This window comes from Lactuca virosa, chromosome 7, assembly GCF_052849685.1.
Source record: "Lactuca virosa cultivar CGN04683 chromosome 7, Lactuca_virosa_CGN04683_v6, whole genome shotgun sequence".
NCBI lineage: Eukaryota > Viridiplantae > Streptophyta > Magnoliopsida > Asterales > Asteraceae > Lactuca > Lactuca virosa.
Window position 1 is genome coordinate 224,233,558 of NC_136432.1, and position 18,384 is coordinate 224,251,941.

General features: G+C 33.1%; 1 protein-coding gene and 1 long non-coding RNA gene across 2 annotated transcripts; one reads left to right on the forward strand and one right to left on the reverse strand.

Moving 5' to 3' along the window:
• The first annotated feature begins 6,892 nt into the window (after positions 1 to 6,892).
• On the forward strand, positions 6,893 to 7,779 carry LOC145123933 (uncharacterized). Its single transcript, XR_013715414.1, has 2 exons — positions 6,893 to 6,979; positions 7,572 to 7,779. It is a non-coding gene; the product is annotated as an uncharacterized LOC145123933 (long non-coding RNA).
• Positions 7,780 to 16,680: 8,901 nt separating this feature from the next.
• Positions 16,681 to 18,384, reverse strand: LOC145127596 (mediator of RNA polymerase II transcription subunit 17-like). The gene is made up of 7 exons (XM_079062761.1): positions 18,379 to 18,384; positions 17,753 to 17,944; positions 17,556 to 17,669; positions 17,385 to 17,470; positions 16,922 to 17,315; positions 16,817 to 16,844; positions 16,681 to 16,727 (listed from the first exon to the last, which is right to left on the reverse strand). Exons 1-7 carry the CDS (start codon positions 18,382 to 18,384, stop codon positions 16,681 to 16,683), a joined length of 867 nt encoding a protein of 288 aa, XP_078918887.1.

Genomic DNA, 18,384 nt, shown 5'->3' on the forward strand with positions numbered 1-18,384 from the left:
TCTAAGATTGTTTAAGTCATGTGGTATGTGATTGTATTCATGCAATAGTTAATTGGCACCAATGGAGGTTCGTGTGGCAGTTGGTGGATGGGTGGGTAGTGAGAGGCCGGGAGGCCAGTTATGAGATATTTAGCATTCCTCTAGGAGTGAGGATTTATCGCTCGCTATGTATATGTATATTGTAGGGTGTTGTGGTGATACTTGAGACAAATATGGGTAGGTGTGGAAGGTAGTATGGGCCCGTACTACTGGATGCACAGGACCCATATGCTTATCAAGGAAGTCACAACCCCCAGGGTCGGGTTGGAGTCCGTTCCCATGTTTATGGTATGGATTATTCGAGACGTTTTGAGGCCGGGTCCGGATCAGGATCGAGAACTGGCAGCCAGGATAGGTCAGTGTTGTTAGAAGATCGTGTCAGGAGGGGATCATCCGGGAGTAGGTGATCGAGATCGTTCGGGGATAGATTCTGGGGATGATTGGGTCTTTTAAGACCGTCATGGTTGAGTATTTCGACGAGCGCTATGCAGCCATTGCCGAGACGGTTGCCGTGGCAGCTTTAACAGCTGTAACGACAACAAAGGGAGGAGCTGGTCGAGCTTCCTAGTTCTGGGTCATATTCTGATGAGCAGAGGGCTGCAGTTATTTGGATCGGGAAGATGATATGTACTCGTTATATTTCCGCGGATTGAGCGGGAGAGGTTAGCACGTGGGTTTCTAGATTAGAGGCCCGGGGGTTTGCTCGAGGCCTGAATATGGATCGCAGGAACTCCGGAAAGGAGTGATGATTATGTTCAGATGGGGTCTTGCAGTTGGAAGTGGAATGGTTAATTGATGGATTGGACTATCGTTTTATAGGGCAAGGATTGTGCCCTTTCAATTTTCCGAGCTCGAAGGAGTGAGCATGTTTGTGACCCCAGGATCATGTTGTATTCTTGCACGGGGTCAGTTGGTTGAAGGGATTGGCGATAATATTTCAGCGTCGTTGAGCACAGGTGGGTCGATGTGGCATAAGTATTTTGTGATGTCCGGGTTGCCTTAGATCTCTTATATCGGTCGGTAAGGGTTTATTGTTCGATCTATTGCACTTTTGGAATTGTAGACTAGGTCTTGGGAAGTAGTTCGAAGCCCAGGTTAGGGCAGAGGTTGCTTCAGTTGTTGCAGTTCAGCTGTGGACGTATGAGCGGGTAAGCGAGTTAGGGTGCGAACCCTGAATAGAATGATTCTAGAGCCCGAGAGCGGGAAACTTGTTTGGAGCACCTTCAGGGAAAAGGGGTATTAAGTGTGAAGTCTGCGGATAGGGTCCCACAGAAGGGTCATCCATCATCGTCAGGATTCAGTGGTTTTAGCAACCGTTAGTGATGTACGAATGAAAGCGCCAAGGGAAGTGGTTCGTTGCTGAGGCATTATTTGCAACATTTATCTTTTGGTCTCCAGGACATCAGGGTGGAGCGGAGCCTCCAAGGGCTCAGGGACGCGCTTTCCAGCTTACAGCAGAGGAGGTCAGGGCAGAGCCGGATGCCGCTGCGGTATGATTGAGGATCTTAGTAGTTAGGAGTTGTTGGTTAGCATCCAAGAGGATAGATGATCGGAAGGTAGGATATATGATATCCTAGCTGGGTATGGCACCTGCGATGTGAGAAGTGTTCGGCTGAGATTCAACTTCCTTGGAGTTCGGGTGTCCGATGGCGGAAGGGTTATTCGGTGAAGGTTACTCACTCCCGAGGGAGTCAGTTCATGGATAAGAGGGAATATATGGAGTAAGGGCGATCGAGTGATGCCGGTTTTGGGCATTCGTGGTTAGTAGTCGGTACACTAAGTGGGGGAGAATTGGAAAATTTTCCGGTGAAACAACATGCATCCAAGAATGGTTAGCTGTTTGGATTTCAGCAGTGTCTTACTGAGGGTGTGGATCGGTGAGAGCAAGTGGTAGACAAGTGGGGCGGAGCACAGACCAAGGGTTTCGGAAAAGGTGACTGATTGTTGTAAGGCCTAGGGTTAGGCCGGGAATGGAGTATATGGAATGGAGCTGGAGTTCGGAACCCCAAGAGGGCTAGAACAGTATGCATGGGAGAGATTCCCAGGAAGAATGGGTCAGAATGGCGTATGACAGTTTTGAGCGATCCGGATAGACTGAAGGCCGGAAGGCGTACCAGTCAAACCGAAGGCTCGGGGAACGGTCCAAACAGGCTGAAGGCCCAGGAGGGCGGTCCAGACATGCTGAAGGTTCTAAGAGTGGTCCAGATAGGCTGAAGGCCTGGTAAGGCGGTCCAGTCATGCTGAAGACTCTGGATGTGTTAGTAGATCTGTATTCGGAGAATGAGTGAATATGTCGCCATGCAATAGTAATCGATATGGTCTGGCCCCAAGTATTGATCATGATGATGAAGTTGACTGGAGGCCGTGCGTGGGCCTAGTTTATTATGTGATCGGATTCGGCGTATATGGGAGTTCGAGAATAGCAGTTGCTCTACATGGATAGTGTAGAGTGGAGTTTAGCTCAGTGGCACTTATAAGTTATTGATGATATGGTTATGTGGACTAAGTGTGTATCGGTATTTTGGGGGTAACTCACTAAGCTTTCGGGCTTACAGTTTCAGTTTATTGTTTCAGGTACATCAGGGGATCGCGGCAAGGCGAAGGCATGATCGTACAGTTCCTCATATTATGTTTATGTTTATGGGAATACTCTGATAAATAATATTTTGAAAACAAAGTTGTAATGCTTTGATGAACTTGACATGTTTTAAAAGTTTAAATTGGTTTGAAATTTTTGGGTGTTATAAGTTAGCCCCAAAATATTTGTTCCTTTGTTAAATTTACTGCACAGAAACATAAGTTTCTATTAATTTGCCTAATTAGCCACAACAAAACATGTTATTCTAAGCAAATCTACTACACTGAAGCATAATTTCCTATCAATCTAATCATTTTGATGTAACACTATTGAGCTTGTATGTAAAGTTCACTAATTTAGCATTAGCCCACCAACTGTTCGATGAAATTCCTGTGAGAGCTTGTATGTAAAGTTCACTAATTTAGCATTAGCCCACCAATTGAAATTGACATATAATGATGTAGAAAGCTTATGTCTAGATATAACTCTGATGATTTGATCAGGAGGATAAGATATATATTTACTCATCATGTACAAATAACCTCATTTAGTTTTAGAAATAGCATATTATTATGCAGTCTTTTAATGAAGTTTATGCAGTATGCTTCAACATCATACAGGTTTCAACTGCAAGGGTGAAGCTCTTAAACAGGGTCTGGTGATACTTGCTCTGATCCTCTGGTTTGGAGGAAAGTCTAGACATAATGGCCTAAAGATAAATTTTACAAAGTATGTTTTTTTCTTTTTACTTCATCTCTCTATATTTGCCTCTTCATAACCAGTTAATTTAGTGTGTTTAATTTGGTATAAATTCTTATATTTTATCATGAAAAATATCTGTGCTACCCCTGGTCAAAATTTCTGGTTCCGCCACTGCCCGAGACCTCCAATATAAGAGACAAAGCCTCTACCAAGTGGGCCAGTTTTACATTGGTTGTTAGATTTTTATATCTAAGTGTAACAATTCATCTCACCTAAACTAAAACTAAGAAGAGGTTTTTTTTTTGAACGGTTTCAAAAATAATCAAGAAGCTAGCAAGAAACTAGTATAAAGGAAACAAGGAACAAGTTTCAATGGACAAGTTTATAACAATTATTAAAAGTTTAATTGAACACTTTCTAACCATTAAATTTTGTTCTACATATATATTCATCATTTTTTTTATGCTGATGAGAGGTTTGTGGGAGACTCGTTTGACACTTTTTTTGAACGGCTGAAAGTTTAAAAACTAACTAGAAGCTAGGAAAGGAACAAGAAAAAAAATCAGTTCATGAATGGAATCAAACAACATATATCTTCTATACTTCTTGTTCCCGAACACCAAAACAAATCTATACGTCCAAAGCACCCAAATTAAAGTTAAGCAGATGATATCCATGATCACTCTACGATAATTGCCAATAATTGCCAATAATTGCCAACACCTTGAGCATCTATCCATTCAAAAAAATCATCCATATCAACAAAGTGATGAGGCAAAGTTTCATCCAACCAACACGCAGGCTTATGCCAAGGTTAAACCGTCAAAGAGCATTTGAGAAACAAATGAATGTCATCCTCGTGCTCCTATTTACAACACGGGCACATCACCGACTCCATATCAATCTTTCTCTTAACCAAATTGCATCTAGTTGGTAACCTGTTAAACATCATTCTCAAGATAAAAACATTAATTTTAATAGGAAGTTAGGAATACACTTATCCCATCTAGTCAGTAACCTGTTAAACATCATTCTCCCTGTTGCTGACTCATGCATCTTTCCGGACATTACAGTGTATCTGTCAGGGCTAATGAGCACATCTAGCGCATCCTCAAGTGAGAGTGTATAGCATTTTAGTGTGAAAATTGTAAATATTCATGCGTATAGATAAAAATCCGAAATTTGCATATTTTGTTCAACTTAATTTTGATTTATGGATAATATTCATCATGATTTTAACTTTATTCAAAAAATTATTTGACATGCTTATAACATTAGGCTTGAGTTATTAGTTCGGGTGTTACATTATTAGCACATGAAATAAGTTAAATTCAGAACCTTGTCTAAAAAAAGATGCTCAAAACTCAAAAGCTGATGAAATTTGAATTATGAACTAAAGATTAGCATTTTCAAAATAAATAAATAAATAAATAAATAAATAAATAAATAAATAAATAATAATAATAATAATAATAATAATAATAAAACTGCTTGGTAATATAAATACATGCATTCAATTCATTATGCAATCCACCAATATGAAATTTATTCTGAGAATCAGAGTATTTGATTTTATTTTCATAAATAACTGGATCCTATTATACATCAAATGAATTTATTTTATTCCAATATTTTAGTGGTTGCTACCTGCCTATCTCTTCTCTCATACCTAATATGCATATTCCATGGCTTCTTTCCTATATATGAAATTGAATAAATTAATTAAAATTAAAATAAATAATATAGAAAAGACACTTGACGTTTGAATTATTTTTATAAATAATCAACGATATCTTGTGAATAGTATACGGAAATTCGTGATTCTGTAATCAATAGGAAAATTAAAAAATTATCCGATACGAACTTCTTAAAATTGTCATGATCATATATTCATATTTAAGTCGTTATATATATATATATATATATATATATATATATATATATATATATATATATATATATATATATATATATATATATAATAAAAAAAATCTCACTATTTCTATAAATAGATTGAATATAATAATAATATTTTTTTAAGACGTCCAAGTTTTTAAGTTTAAAATACAACAAACCTATAATATTATAATATTATAATTTAAGTCGTCCAAATGTTTAAGCAAAAAATACAATGACTCGATGCATAGGTTTCTTATTTCACACGAGCTTTTGAGCTGGCCCCTTAATCCCTGATGAAGTCGTACCTAATCCCTTTAGAATCCAGATATATCGGCTAAAATCAATTGACTCTGGCCCATCTTGAATCCCAACTATTTCGGCTCCCATCTCCTTCACAAACTCTCTCATTTTATTCTCTCAAAAACGAAAGCTGTCGACCCTGTCATCTCCCTCATCAGTCAATGCAACCACCACCAGCACTCTCTTCATTCTCGAATTTATGTTAAATAACTTGGCTTGCCCTGATTTCAATATTTGCCCCCTCTTCACATCGCCTCAGCTTCCGGCAACTGCATCTCTGGTTCTATCCTCTTCTTTTAATGCTTTGTTGAAGGCAGGGCGGGTGCCTGGTTTTGGCATATCATTATGTGACTGCAAACCACAATGTCGTTCACCACGATGCACTGTATCTCAAACCCTAAGCCACAATTTATCGTCAGCACCATCACTCCCCTGCCACCTCTCTCCAACCTAGACTTTCGCCGATTATTCACCACTATCTCTACAACACCGCATCGGTAGCACCATCAGGGTTTCTTTCCCTCTTACCGTCGCCTTCAATCACCTGAAAAAGCCTTCTCTACCCTTCGCCATTTCAGAATTCCTAACGTCACCACCACCATATCGATCGCTCCTATTCCTCTCTGCCACCAAAGTCTTCGCCTATGACATGGTTGTAGAGTACTTGAGCCTATTAAGGAACAGTACCACATCGTCTCTTATGATGATTTCTATCAGGTAAGGCTTTCTTTCATCTCCTTTTTTTCAATTAATTTTTTTTTGTTCTTGACATAATCTTGTGATTTAGTTGGCTTTTGTTGTTGCTGTAGAATTCACTGTATGACCTGATGTTCCCTTCAATCCAGTAAGAGAGTTTACTCTTCTCTCTCTCTCTCTCTCTCTCTCTCTCTCTTTCTCTCTCTCTCTCTCTTTCTTAATCGACCATCCTGGTGTTTGTTTGTGTTTACTGTTTGTTATAGGTTACCAGCAAACCCAAGTAGCATCCAATCATTGTGTTGAGTTATTGATCTCCAATGAATGTTTCAGTGGAGAAAATAGTCTTCTTTATCATCTTTTATTATAGTTATTTCTACATGATTTTTCTAATGGTTCACAATTTTTGGTTTTGGGATAGCAAGGCTTATGAGAGATAAACAGAGAAATGAGATTGGAGGTCATCTTTTCAAGACTAGATGTCATCTTTTCAATAACACAAAACGAACAAATGTAAGTAAAGTATCCAGTCTAATGGTTCGATGTGAATCTACACTTCCAAAATTTGTTTTATAGTTGTATTTTCTGGAGCTACTTGCACAATTTTTTTATTCTGGAACGGTTTATTCTTAGACGTATTGTTGGTATTAATGATGTTCTATATATATATTGCAGTTACTATTAATGGTGTTTGACACACGTTGCAATTGTATTTTTTGCTCTTAGAATAATGAGTGCTCATAATGCAGGAAAAATAACTTTCATCAGGTTGTTATATGTTACACCCTTCTAGCTTATAAATTTTCCTTTTTTATTTAATTTTAATTTTTCATAATAATTGGCAGGTGCAAGTTGTGTTCTATCTGATACAAAACCATATAAATGTAGGCATTGTAAAAGGAAACGTTATGGTATAAATATCATGTTATTTTCTTTTTTTAAGTTTTTAAATGTTAATAAATATGGATACTCACATAGTCAAGTGTTTTTATATACAACCTTTAATGATTCAGGGGACAACATTGAGAAAAAGTAGTAACTAATGTCATTTGGCAAAATCTCCTGAAGAGCTTGTGGAAATACCGAGAGATGTAAGATTTCAAAAAAAGTTGTTGTAGAATCATGTTTGGTTGACATGTAGCAATTTTTTTATAACCATAATTTATACATTATTTATGCTAGGCCTTTTTAACAGTAACGGGTAATGCATTTGGGCATTTTTTTTAATTGATTGTTTATTTTGACATATGTTAAAAAAATGAAAATACAATGCGATAAATTTGGTATATTACTGTTAATCTACTTAACTTATAAGTTTTTGATTTTTTATTATTATTAATACAATTTTATGTTCTTTCAGAATAATCATGATAAGGTGGGTGGTTCATTTTCGAAATTGATGGACACTATTACGGATATGGAGATCAGACTAGAGAGATGATGATGGTTGACATGTTTATCATGCAGCTCCAACTAGCAACTTTTCTCTTTACATTCTCTTTTGGGACAAAACAACACTCTTTTGGGTTGCAAAGTATGGAAAGAATCTACATGAACTTATTGGCTTAGTAGGATTGTGAGCTTGGGGATGTTGGATTTTTAGTAAAGAGTATAAGGCAATTGTGAATGAAATATTGGTAGCTCCTTTCCCAGATCTGCTTCACTTGCTTCATTATTCATCAAACGAATCAATTAATGGAAAAAAAAGTTAAAGTAAAATGCTATTAATGTATGAAAATGAGATTTTTGGTCATACATTAATGTTAATTGAAGTGAGGAACATAAGTGTTTTCATAGTGATTCCCATAACTTTGAAAGTTAAAGTTTTACTTAGATAATCATTTTTCCTAAAGTTATTGACAATCACACAATATCATATACAACTGTAAGTTTACTTTTTCTTTTTAAAGTAATGCATTTTTAAAACTCATTTTAGATCTATGCTTTTCTGTTTATGGGTTCTATCATGGGATTAAATCTCAACATCATTTTACCTATATTGTTATTGGTTAGAAAATGATACTTTGAGATGAAAGCACATGAAGAAAAGAAACAAGTTTTTGAAAGCATGAAATAAATGTTTTGAATTTTAGATCAATTGTTAACAAACATGGTTTTTAAGGAACACATAATATATATATATATATATATATATATATATATATATATATATATATATATATATATATATATATATATATATATATATATATATATATATATATATATATCATAACATATGTGGATAAATATAAATTGAATACTTATGTTCAATAAATTTGTATGTAACTTTTTATTAAAAGCACAATATGCATAGATTAAATAAATAAATAATTATATCTTGTGAAGTACGATACGAATTGCGGTTTTGTGGTCTCGGTGGTTTTTTAGATTCTTGGTTTTCGTCCTTAATTTTTTTTCGTTACATTTATGGTTCATATTGTTTTGGTCCCGAAAAAAACTAATGGTCGAAACAAAGTATTTGTCGCCCGCCGCATTGCGCAGGTAAACAGCTAGTATATATATATATATATATATATATATATATATATATATATATATATATATATATATATATATATATATATATATATATATATATATATCCCCTATCCTAATAAATAAGTAGATTTTTGCCACGTGTCAGTCTATTAGTCTCCCCTAATCGATTTTTCCCGCTCATTTTATGAAAGTGAATTACCGGATTGCATTCTGTAAGTTGTTCACTTTTGGTAAGTGATTTTCCCATTATACATTTCTATGATTAGGAAATCTAAGTCAGTTTTGCACTTTCAAATTTGAATATTGATTATCAGAATCAACCGAGATATCATTTTGAAGAGATATTTTATGATTTTAGTAAACTTAATATGCCAGAAATCTTCTCCTTAATATTCGAGATTTTTCAGTTAATTAGCAAGGAATCGACATAAATTGTGAAGGTAATCTCACTAAATCAATTCCAAAATCACTGAGATTATTAATCTCTATGTGTATACTATTCGATTCTGGAGTGTTGGTTTTAACCAAAATAAGCTCTTCTCTTTTTTCACTGTCCATCGACTTGGAGGTTTTTCCGGTACATTTGGAAGTTGCTAAACCGAGATGTCTACAAGTGGTGAGTGTGTTGTTTCATTTTATTTTTTTGATCATTTTGTTTTAAGAATTGATATGCTCTGAATTATGTTGTTTATGAGTTTTTGATACTGCACCCTAGGTGTTTGATAAAATGTCTATGAGAATTGATATACTTAATAGTAGATAAAATAAGATAACATGACTCTTAGATGAGAATAAGGACCAGCATGAGAAGGTCCATTTGAGATCAGTGAAATCGGGATGGTGTTTAGTCCAGATTTAATCAAGTTCTAACATGATTTTGGTTTTAGGTGATTATTTTACTGGTGGTGATGAAAGTTATTGTGAACAATGTAAAATCTATATTGTCGTTCAAAACTGTTTAATCTAATTTTATTATGATTAACTTTTTGTTCTGTAAGATATTTTGGTACACATTTATTTAATCTTTTTTATTCTTCATGCTTAAGTTGTAATTTTTTTTTTTCTGATCATTTGAATAACACTGACTCTTTTTTTTCACGCACTTTGACCAAAGCTCAAATACACATCGTTTTTAATTAAATACTTTGAAAGTGGAGATGCCAAGGTAATGTTGTTATGGATTATACTCATGATCATATTGATTATTTCAAGACAATATTAATACACCATGAAATTGCAGCATTGTATAAAGGAAAATGATTAATTTTTCTCATGGACAATGTTCGTGACAGTCAAGGTGTCTTCCAGATAACTTATGTTTCTCACAAATTAAACAAGTTTTTTTTTTATTTATTACATGTGCATAGTAATAACTTCTTGGTAATTTTGATGAACGGTATTGTTAAAGAAGATGAAACCTTCAAAGTGGCTTCTCTTGACCAGAAACTATCAAAATATATCGAGAGCAAAACCGTCAAGAAAAGGTTTTACATCCCCGAAAAGATTTTGAACATCATTTGGAGCACAGATTTAAAAAAGTTGCTTCCCCATAGCATTTATTTCAGTTCTATATTATCAGGAATAAAAGTGCATTCATTTTAGAGGCTTACGGGGTGCAGAGAATTTAGATAGATAATTTTTTTTAGCGGAATTGCTAAAATTAATAGTAGATTTGTACATGAACTGTGCTTTATTGTTTCACTTATTCTAATTTTGTTGTTTATTTATTTTTATTTTTTCAAAATTATGTCACTTATATCATCTTACTTATATGTTTTAAAAATAATATTAAAAGAAATAAAAGTTGGTTGCTAAAATTGTATTGATTTAATACTTATATGTTTTTAAAACATTTTTAACCCATAATGACAACCGACTATAATTTTTAACAAGGGAATCCTAGAAAAAGGGCATTTTGGTCCTTTTATTAAGGGTAAAGTGCATTGTTATGTACAATGCTATTTTGGATAAAAAAAATGAAAAATAGGACACTATTTCTATAGTTTCTACAATTCGTACAAAGTTGTCATGCCCTGATCATTTTCATTTTTTACACAAGGCCAAATCGGTAAATTGGAAAAGAAACTTATTTGCCTTTTATAAATTTGTTGTTTATTTATTTTTATTTTTCAGATTTATGTCACTTATAGCATTAAACTTATATGTTTTATCACACATATTAAAAGAAATAAAAGTAGGTCGCTAAGATTGTATCGATATCATACTTATATGTTTTAAAAACATTTCTAACCTATAATGACAACCAACTATAATTTTGAATAGGGGAAATCTGTGAAAAGGGCATTTTGGTCCTTTTATTATGAAACCATGTTATTTGTTTAATTTTTACTTCATATAATTACTAAGTTTTAGTAATTTGGGTTCAATTACATATTTATTCAATAAAGTCTTTGCTTATATGTAAAAGTATTACTTTACTAATTGCTTGATGTTTAAAATTTGATATATTTTTTTAATTAACCCGTGTGATACACGGGTCTTACACCTAGTATATATATATATATATATATATATATATATATATATATATATATATATATATATATATATATATATATATATATATAGGGTGAGGTTCAATAGAGAACCCTAGTTAACCAAGGAACCCATCGTGAGCGTCGGAAATCATAACGATCAACGACCAAGGAAATAGATGTACACTTTTACATTGGACACACACACACCGGATTATACCAACAAATCCACCATTTACAAAAAACCCACCACTTTTTTTAGTTTAAATTTTTTTTAGGCCATGTTTTTTATCAAAAAAAAAAACCGAATATACCGTTGTTCACGATTTTTCGTCCTCTTTCCATAGAGATCCATGATGATATATAAAAAACGAACTTTTTTTTTCGAAAAAAACTCGCTTCATTTTCTTAGTTTTTTCAAGTGCGTCCATTATACAATTTTACAACCCTTCCTTTTGTTGTTGATGATATCTTAGTTTTGTTATAATCCGGTATATGTGCGTCCATTATACAATTTTACAACCCTTCCTTTTGCCGTTGATCACTTTAAATTCCGACGCTTTGGATTGGTTCCTTGGTTCTTGATTAATAATGGTTCTCTATTGAACTTTACCCTATATATATATATATATATATATATATATATATATATATATATATATATATATATATATATATATATATATATATATATATATATATATATATATATATAGGGTTGAAATCGGTTGAGAACTCATATTTCCCGAGAACTAAAAGTGGAGCGTTAGATCAAAACTAATTCATTAAGGGCATGATCGTCATCTTACCGATCTCATTTAATGTTTAATTTTTTTTTGTTATTGGAAATATTAATAAAAAGTTCTAAAAATTAACATAATAAATCAAATTTTGAATTTTTTTTAAAAAAAAATAATTTTCGAATTTATATAAAAAAATGAATATTTTTTCATTTTTCAATTGAAAAAGAATATTAATTTTTCAAAAAAATACTGCATTTTTTAAAAAAAACAGCAATTTTTTCAAAAAAAAAACGGCATTTTTTTTAAAAAAAATTGCATTTTTTTCAAAAAAAAAAACTGCAATTTTTTCAAAAAACAGCATTTTTTTAAAAAAATAAATTTTTTAATATCAATGAATTTAAAAAAAAAATCAACGTTTTAGGTGCATATATGCATATTTTTCAAGTACATATATGCATCTTTCTTATACTATAATATTCGTAAGTAATCATATAAAAAATCCATTTTTATTTAATAATCTATAAACACACAATAATACAAGTATTTTATTCGATACAAAATAAAATATAAAAATACTACAAAATTTCAAAGCATTTTCATGTCTTCGTGTCAAGATTTCCATATTTTCTTTACTTTATTATTTTTCACCTCTTCAATATTTTCCACAAATCTACAAGAAAAATAAAAAAAATGATTAATGCAAGAAAAACTCACAAAAACACATGTGTGTATATAGACGTAATTCATATGTGATTCACTTGTGATTTATATGTGAATCACATGTAATTCATATGAAATTTACTTGTGAGTTACATTTGGTAATTCGTATGTGATTTACTTGTGATTTGCATATGAATCACATGTAATTCATATGTGAATTACATATGATTTATATGTAAATTACATATGAATAACCAATAACTCATATGTGATTCACTTGTGATTTACATGTGAATTACATTTGATTTACATGTGAATCACATGTAATTCATATGTGAATCAATTGTGATTTACTTGTGAATTACATATGATTAATTTGTGATTTACATGTAAATCACATGTAATTCATATGTGATTCACTTGTGATATATTTCTAAAATGAAACAAATTAAAATAAACTATATGGTTAGAAAAAAATAAATAATTAAGATAATTTACATGTGAATTACATGTGATTCACATGGAAATCACAAATGATTCACATGTGTCACAAGTGATTCACATGTGAATCACAAGTGATTCACATGTAAATCACAAGTGATCCATGAAGCTGAATATAGAAACAATTAAAATAAACTATATGGTTAGAAAAAAAAATTAAGATGATTTACATGTGAATTACATGTGATTCACATGTAAATCACAAATGATTCACATGTGTCTCAAGTGATTCACAAGTGATGCACATGTAAATCACAATATCGGATAAATGGACATTTTATTGCCCATCTTTTGAACCCTGAAGCTAAATTCTGAATTTTAGCAACATTTGTAGATTCATGTTTGTTAGCAAAAAGGTAAAACAGATAAAAAAAATCATACCTTCATTTCATTAGTAGATTCATGGTTTAGTGGAAGTTTCTTCATTCGACAACAACACAGCTTCATCCAACTTTGTTCCATTCTCATCTAAATCTTTTTAATACAAATGATTTAATAAGAAGAGTTTTGAGTTTAACTTTATTCCATGCTATAAAAAGTGAAAAGAAAAAAAAACACATGTTGATTCATCTTCTTCAGTATTGGTATTTTCCTGATTATCAGTCAAGCTCTCATCTACATTAAAATAATTGACTTTGACCTCTTGTGAGGCTGCAAGAAGCTCTTTAATAAGTTTGTATCCTCTTCTTCTCACAAGGTTCGCAAGATCTTGCCTATATAGTAATGTAAGAACAAAATAATAATTCAAAAAAATTCTCAACAAGTAGAAGCCATTTCCATAAAGCATATAATTTTCTTTCTAATGAAATGTATGTTTTAATACAGTGTGAGGATAGACCCGAAATCAAATGATATACAGATTTCTTAAGCCAATATGATAAATTTCCATTGAATCTCCATGATTACCCAGGTAAGAAGTGATTTTCCTCACAGAAAATTTTATAAACACCCTCATATCATGTCACAGCTCTACTAATTTTTTTTTGACTGATTCCTACTAACCATTTGTTACTAAGGATGCAAGCAATTTCTAGTATCAGGAATGTTTTCCATGATAAGTAAAGCATACATATCAGCAGACATGTATTCAAGTGCAGAACAAGGAATTGGAAATAAAGAAGAGTAATATAATGCTATAGAAACTAAACCTACCATGGTGCGAAAGCTCCTTCAAAGAAGGAACATGTCCGTCAGGAAACCCAGCATCGGACATAAATTCTCGTAAATCGTTGCACAGAGATCTGCATTGGTCCTCGCCGGTTTCCTACTGGCAACTCTAAAGCACAAAATTCGTTTAACGAACCTCGAATTAGGTAAAAAAATCAACACGAACAAATACATACAGAGACACATGCAATTGAAAATGAAGCAACAAATTGCAAACCTTGTTTCATTCGGTGACGAAGCACAATCTGTGACGAGGAGGCAGCGGCGGTGACGGATCTCGAATTGACAAAGGCGAGGTTCTGGAGTGGCGGTTAAGAGGAGTTTGTAAGAAAGGAGGAAGAAGTGAGAGTGAGTGAGGTGCAGGTGCGTCGCCATAAAGGAGACTCAGGCATGGATTAGATCAATTGATCCATGGAACGAAATCGATCAATTGAAACATGATATATACATAAAGCAAGGTAGAGAATTCAAAACTTTGAAACCTGATATATGCCCTAGCTGTCATTTTTGGATCTTAGGAACCGAACAAAAACTAGAAAATTCAATGATCAGAAGAAAATTACCTTCACCGTGTGATTAATGATGAATTGTTGATGGTCGACGGAGAGGGAAGGAGGCTGATGTGGAAGATCTTTGACTGGAAGAGTAGTAGACCGATGTAGGGAGGAAGGAGAAGAGATCGTCAATTTATAGGAGACGATGGCGATGGTGTAGGTCTTACAGGAGGTGTGGCGATGATGTGGTTTCTAGGGGAGATTGACGAACTCCATGGCAGACATGTAAGGGTTTACAGAGAAATCATCCACCAGAAGGTATCATCTTCAAAACTCGGAACAAGGCGTCTGGATTGACGTTCTCTAAACAGGGTCAATATCTATATCCCTAAAATACCCCCAATTCAATTTTGTTTCAGTACCCCCGTTCATTTACTTTCTCATTTATTTACAAAAATGCCACAAAGCATCTTGACCATCCTTTTTTTTGATCTAACGAATGACTTTTAGTTCTCAGGTTCTCGGGAAACTATGAGTTCTCAAATGATCATTCATATATATATATATATATATATATATATATATATATATATATATATATAGGCTTAGGTTATTCGGCTTAGGTTATTCTATTCAAAGTAATTATTGTGTTATTGTATGCATAAATATTGGCCAATCAATTTTACTTATTTTAAGAAAGTGATTAATATATATTATTGAATTAAATATAATTGAAAAATATCATCTTAATTAATTATAAGGGTAATTTAGTCAAATAATATAGATATAATAAAGGAAACTTGCATTTTTAAGGGATCATAGATTGTATTAATTTTAAAAATCCGATTTTACTAATTATAATTCTTTTAATTAGGACATTCTGACAGAATATGTTTATGAGTATATTCAAAAATAAAAATATTCTTGAACATAAATAATAAAAATATTCTTGAACCTATTTCTTGATCATGAATTTAAAAACTTCTTGTAGAATAACAAATTCTTGAACAATCAATTGAAGAATAAAAACAAAAAATACATTGTTTCTTAGAGAATACGGGTAACAATTGTTAAGAATTACATTTATTGTTAAAGAATAAAACTAAAAAAACTTTCAAAACGGGAAAGAAAACATCAAAATCTAACAACGACTAATACATTCTAAAAGAATAATGTTGCTTAGAATTACTTTCACTTTTATGGTCCGTTCTTCAAGCATCAACTTCTGTGATTCCAACATAATTGGAATTTGTGATTCCATTCCAATAGAATTGGAATCTCACCAATATCATCCATTGAATCATCTACATAAACATAGTTTATACATTTTCAGAATTCAACCTTGTCAAGATCCTGCACTGTCCACATAAATGAAGTGTTAAATCAGGGAAAAAAAACATAAATTGAAATATGAATCAATTCATAAAATGCAGCCAAAAATCAAGTTAAAATCAAAACAAATCCTAAATTGTACACTAAAAATCACGTCAAAATCAAATTGAATCTGAGGCGATCAGATTTTATAGATAATTCCAAGTTAAATGTGCAATGAAACATCAAACTTCCAACAATATTATTCGAATTACAACTAAAACCATCAAATTGTTGAACTATTGAAATGGTAGGGCGTTTAGAAACCCAAAATTGACCAACTTGTCATGCTGATTAATTTCTACCAAACAAATTAACTTGAAAAGAGTCAAACAACCTAGGTTTTAGAGTATTGAGACAAATTGTGCAACATTGCGATATGTGAATATAATCAATGCATTAAAACAAAAATTGGAACGATCATCATGCCCAAATCGATCAAAAGAAGCTACAATTACATTACCTACTCGGAGGTGTTTACTAACCTTCCTGAGAAATCGAATTTAGGGCATTCTAGAAGAGCATAAGTGGTCACCCTAAAGCAATCCACAGACTTCTCCAAGCACTATGGTGGCAGGGTTGCGTAAGTCTGGCCAAAGTGCTTATGCTACAGAGGAAGGAGCGATAACAAGCGTCCCTCATCTTGATTTATTAAATTAAAAACCTGAATTAATGCTTCTTGATTTATTAAATTAAAAACCTGAATTAAAATTTAATAAGAAATTAGTTTTAAGAAAAAAGATTTATTTACATTAAATTATAAACTATAAAGCTTACTTGTTCATTGAAAACAGCTCTGTGAACTTCACGAAGATCAGAATGCCTTTTCTTGACACCATCATCATCATCATCATCATCATCAGTTTCATCTTCTTTCTTTGTTTCTTCAGAAAACTCTGAATTTGATAGATTTGGTGTTCTTCCATTTGATCTTTTTGGAATATCATCACCAACAAATCCAAATTGAAAAACATGACATGCTTTTGAAGGAAGATTTAAAACAAGCATTCCAGCATTATCATGTTCAACACGAACAGTTGACATTGAAGAAGGGTGAAATATAGCTGTTGGATCATATAATGTATTGTCAAACAGATCAATGTAGAAACCTTCATTTCCAGCAGCAGAAGCAGCCTTTCTATGCCTCTTAACTTTCCAATTCTGCTGCAATCTATTATCATGTAGATTTTTAGGATTCTATCATAAAGAAAATCAAAGATAGGTGATAGCTGAAGCTGACCTTATTAGAGCTCCATAGAATCTTGCTTCTTTTGCAACTTGTTTCTCTAATGCTTTGGCTGATTGCTTAAAGTATTTCCCAAGTTGCTGAAATGAAAAAGAATCATCAAACAAGAAATACACAAAGAGAAAAGAAAGTTTTTAGTTTTTTGATTTTGTGTTTTAGAAATACCCGAAAGCATTGGAGTTTTGTTGTTGTAGATACTGCAAGGTCAGATAAAAGTTCATTAGGTAATTGTTTTGGTCTGGTCATACCAGCTACTGTGACAGCATCATTAATTTCAACCTACAGAGAAATTTTATAAAGTAAAATTCAAAAATTTTTATTTCAATTGAAAAGGTTAAGATAATAACTTAATGATGACTTACAGTGTTAATGAGATCAATGATAACAGAAAGTTCTTGGTGAGCCAATTTTAGATTTTCAACCATGTTCTGCCATGGCCATGGTGATGAAGATGTTGTATCTTTGGAAGAGCTAGCAATAGAGTCGCCTTTCTTTTGTTTCTTGTTTGGATCTTCTCTTTCTACAGCCCAAGCAAAGTCTATTCGCCGTATTTGCTACAGAGGAAGGAGCGATAACAAGCGTCCCTCATCTCTTCTCCTTGAAACTCCGATGTCTGCCCGTGAACCTAGCCAAACATTACGGACGCCGATTGTGAAGGTGGTCATCGGCTCACGAACCCTAGGTTTGGCCGAGCACGACTTAAGGAGTGGTACGTAGAGGTGGTGGTAATGGATTATAGAGGTGGCTGTCGTTGGCGGAAGTTGTGGCGGTGGCGAACAGGCGGTGAGGCAGGAGATTGAGAGGATCCAGAAGAGGGGAAAACACATCAATGATTGAAGGAGGGAAGCAAGGGGAAGATCGTCGGTTCGGTGGGAAGTGATTTTGTGGAAAAATTACATTGGACAAGAAAAGGTGGGGCGAGAAGAAGCACCCTGCAATCGATCGACATCCATTGGACCTTGCAGCCGCTTCGTGCTTTCCTTCTCACCTTCAT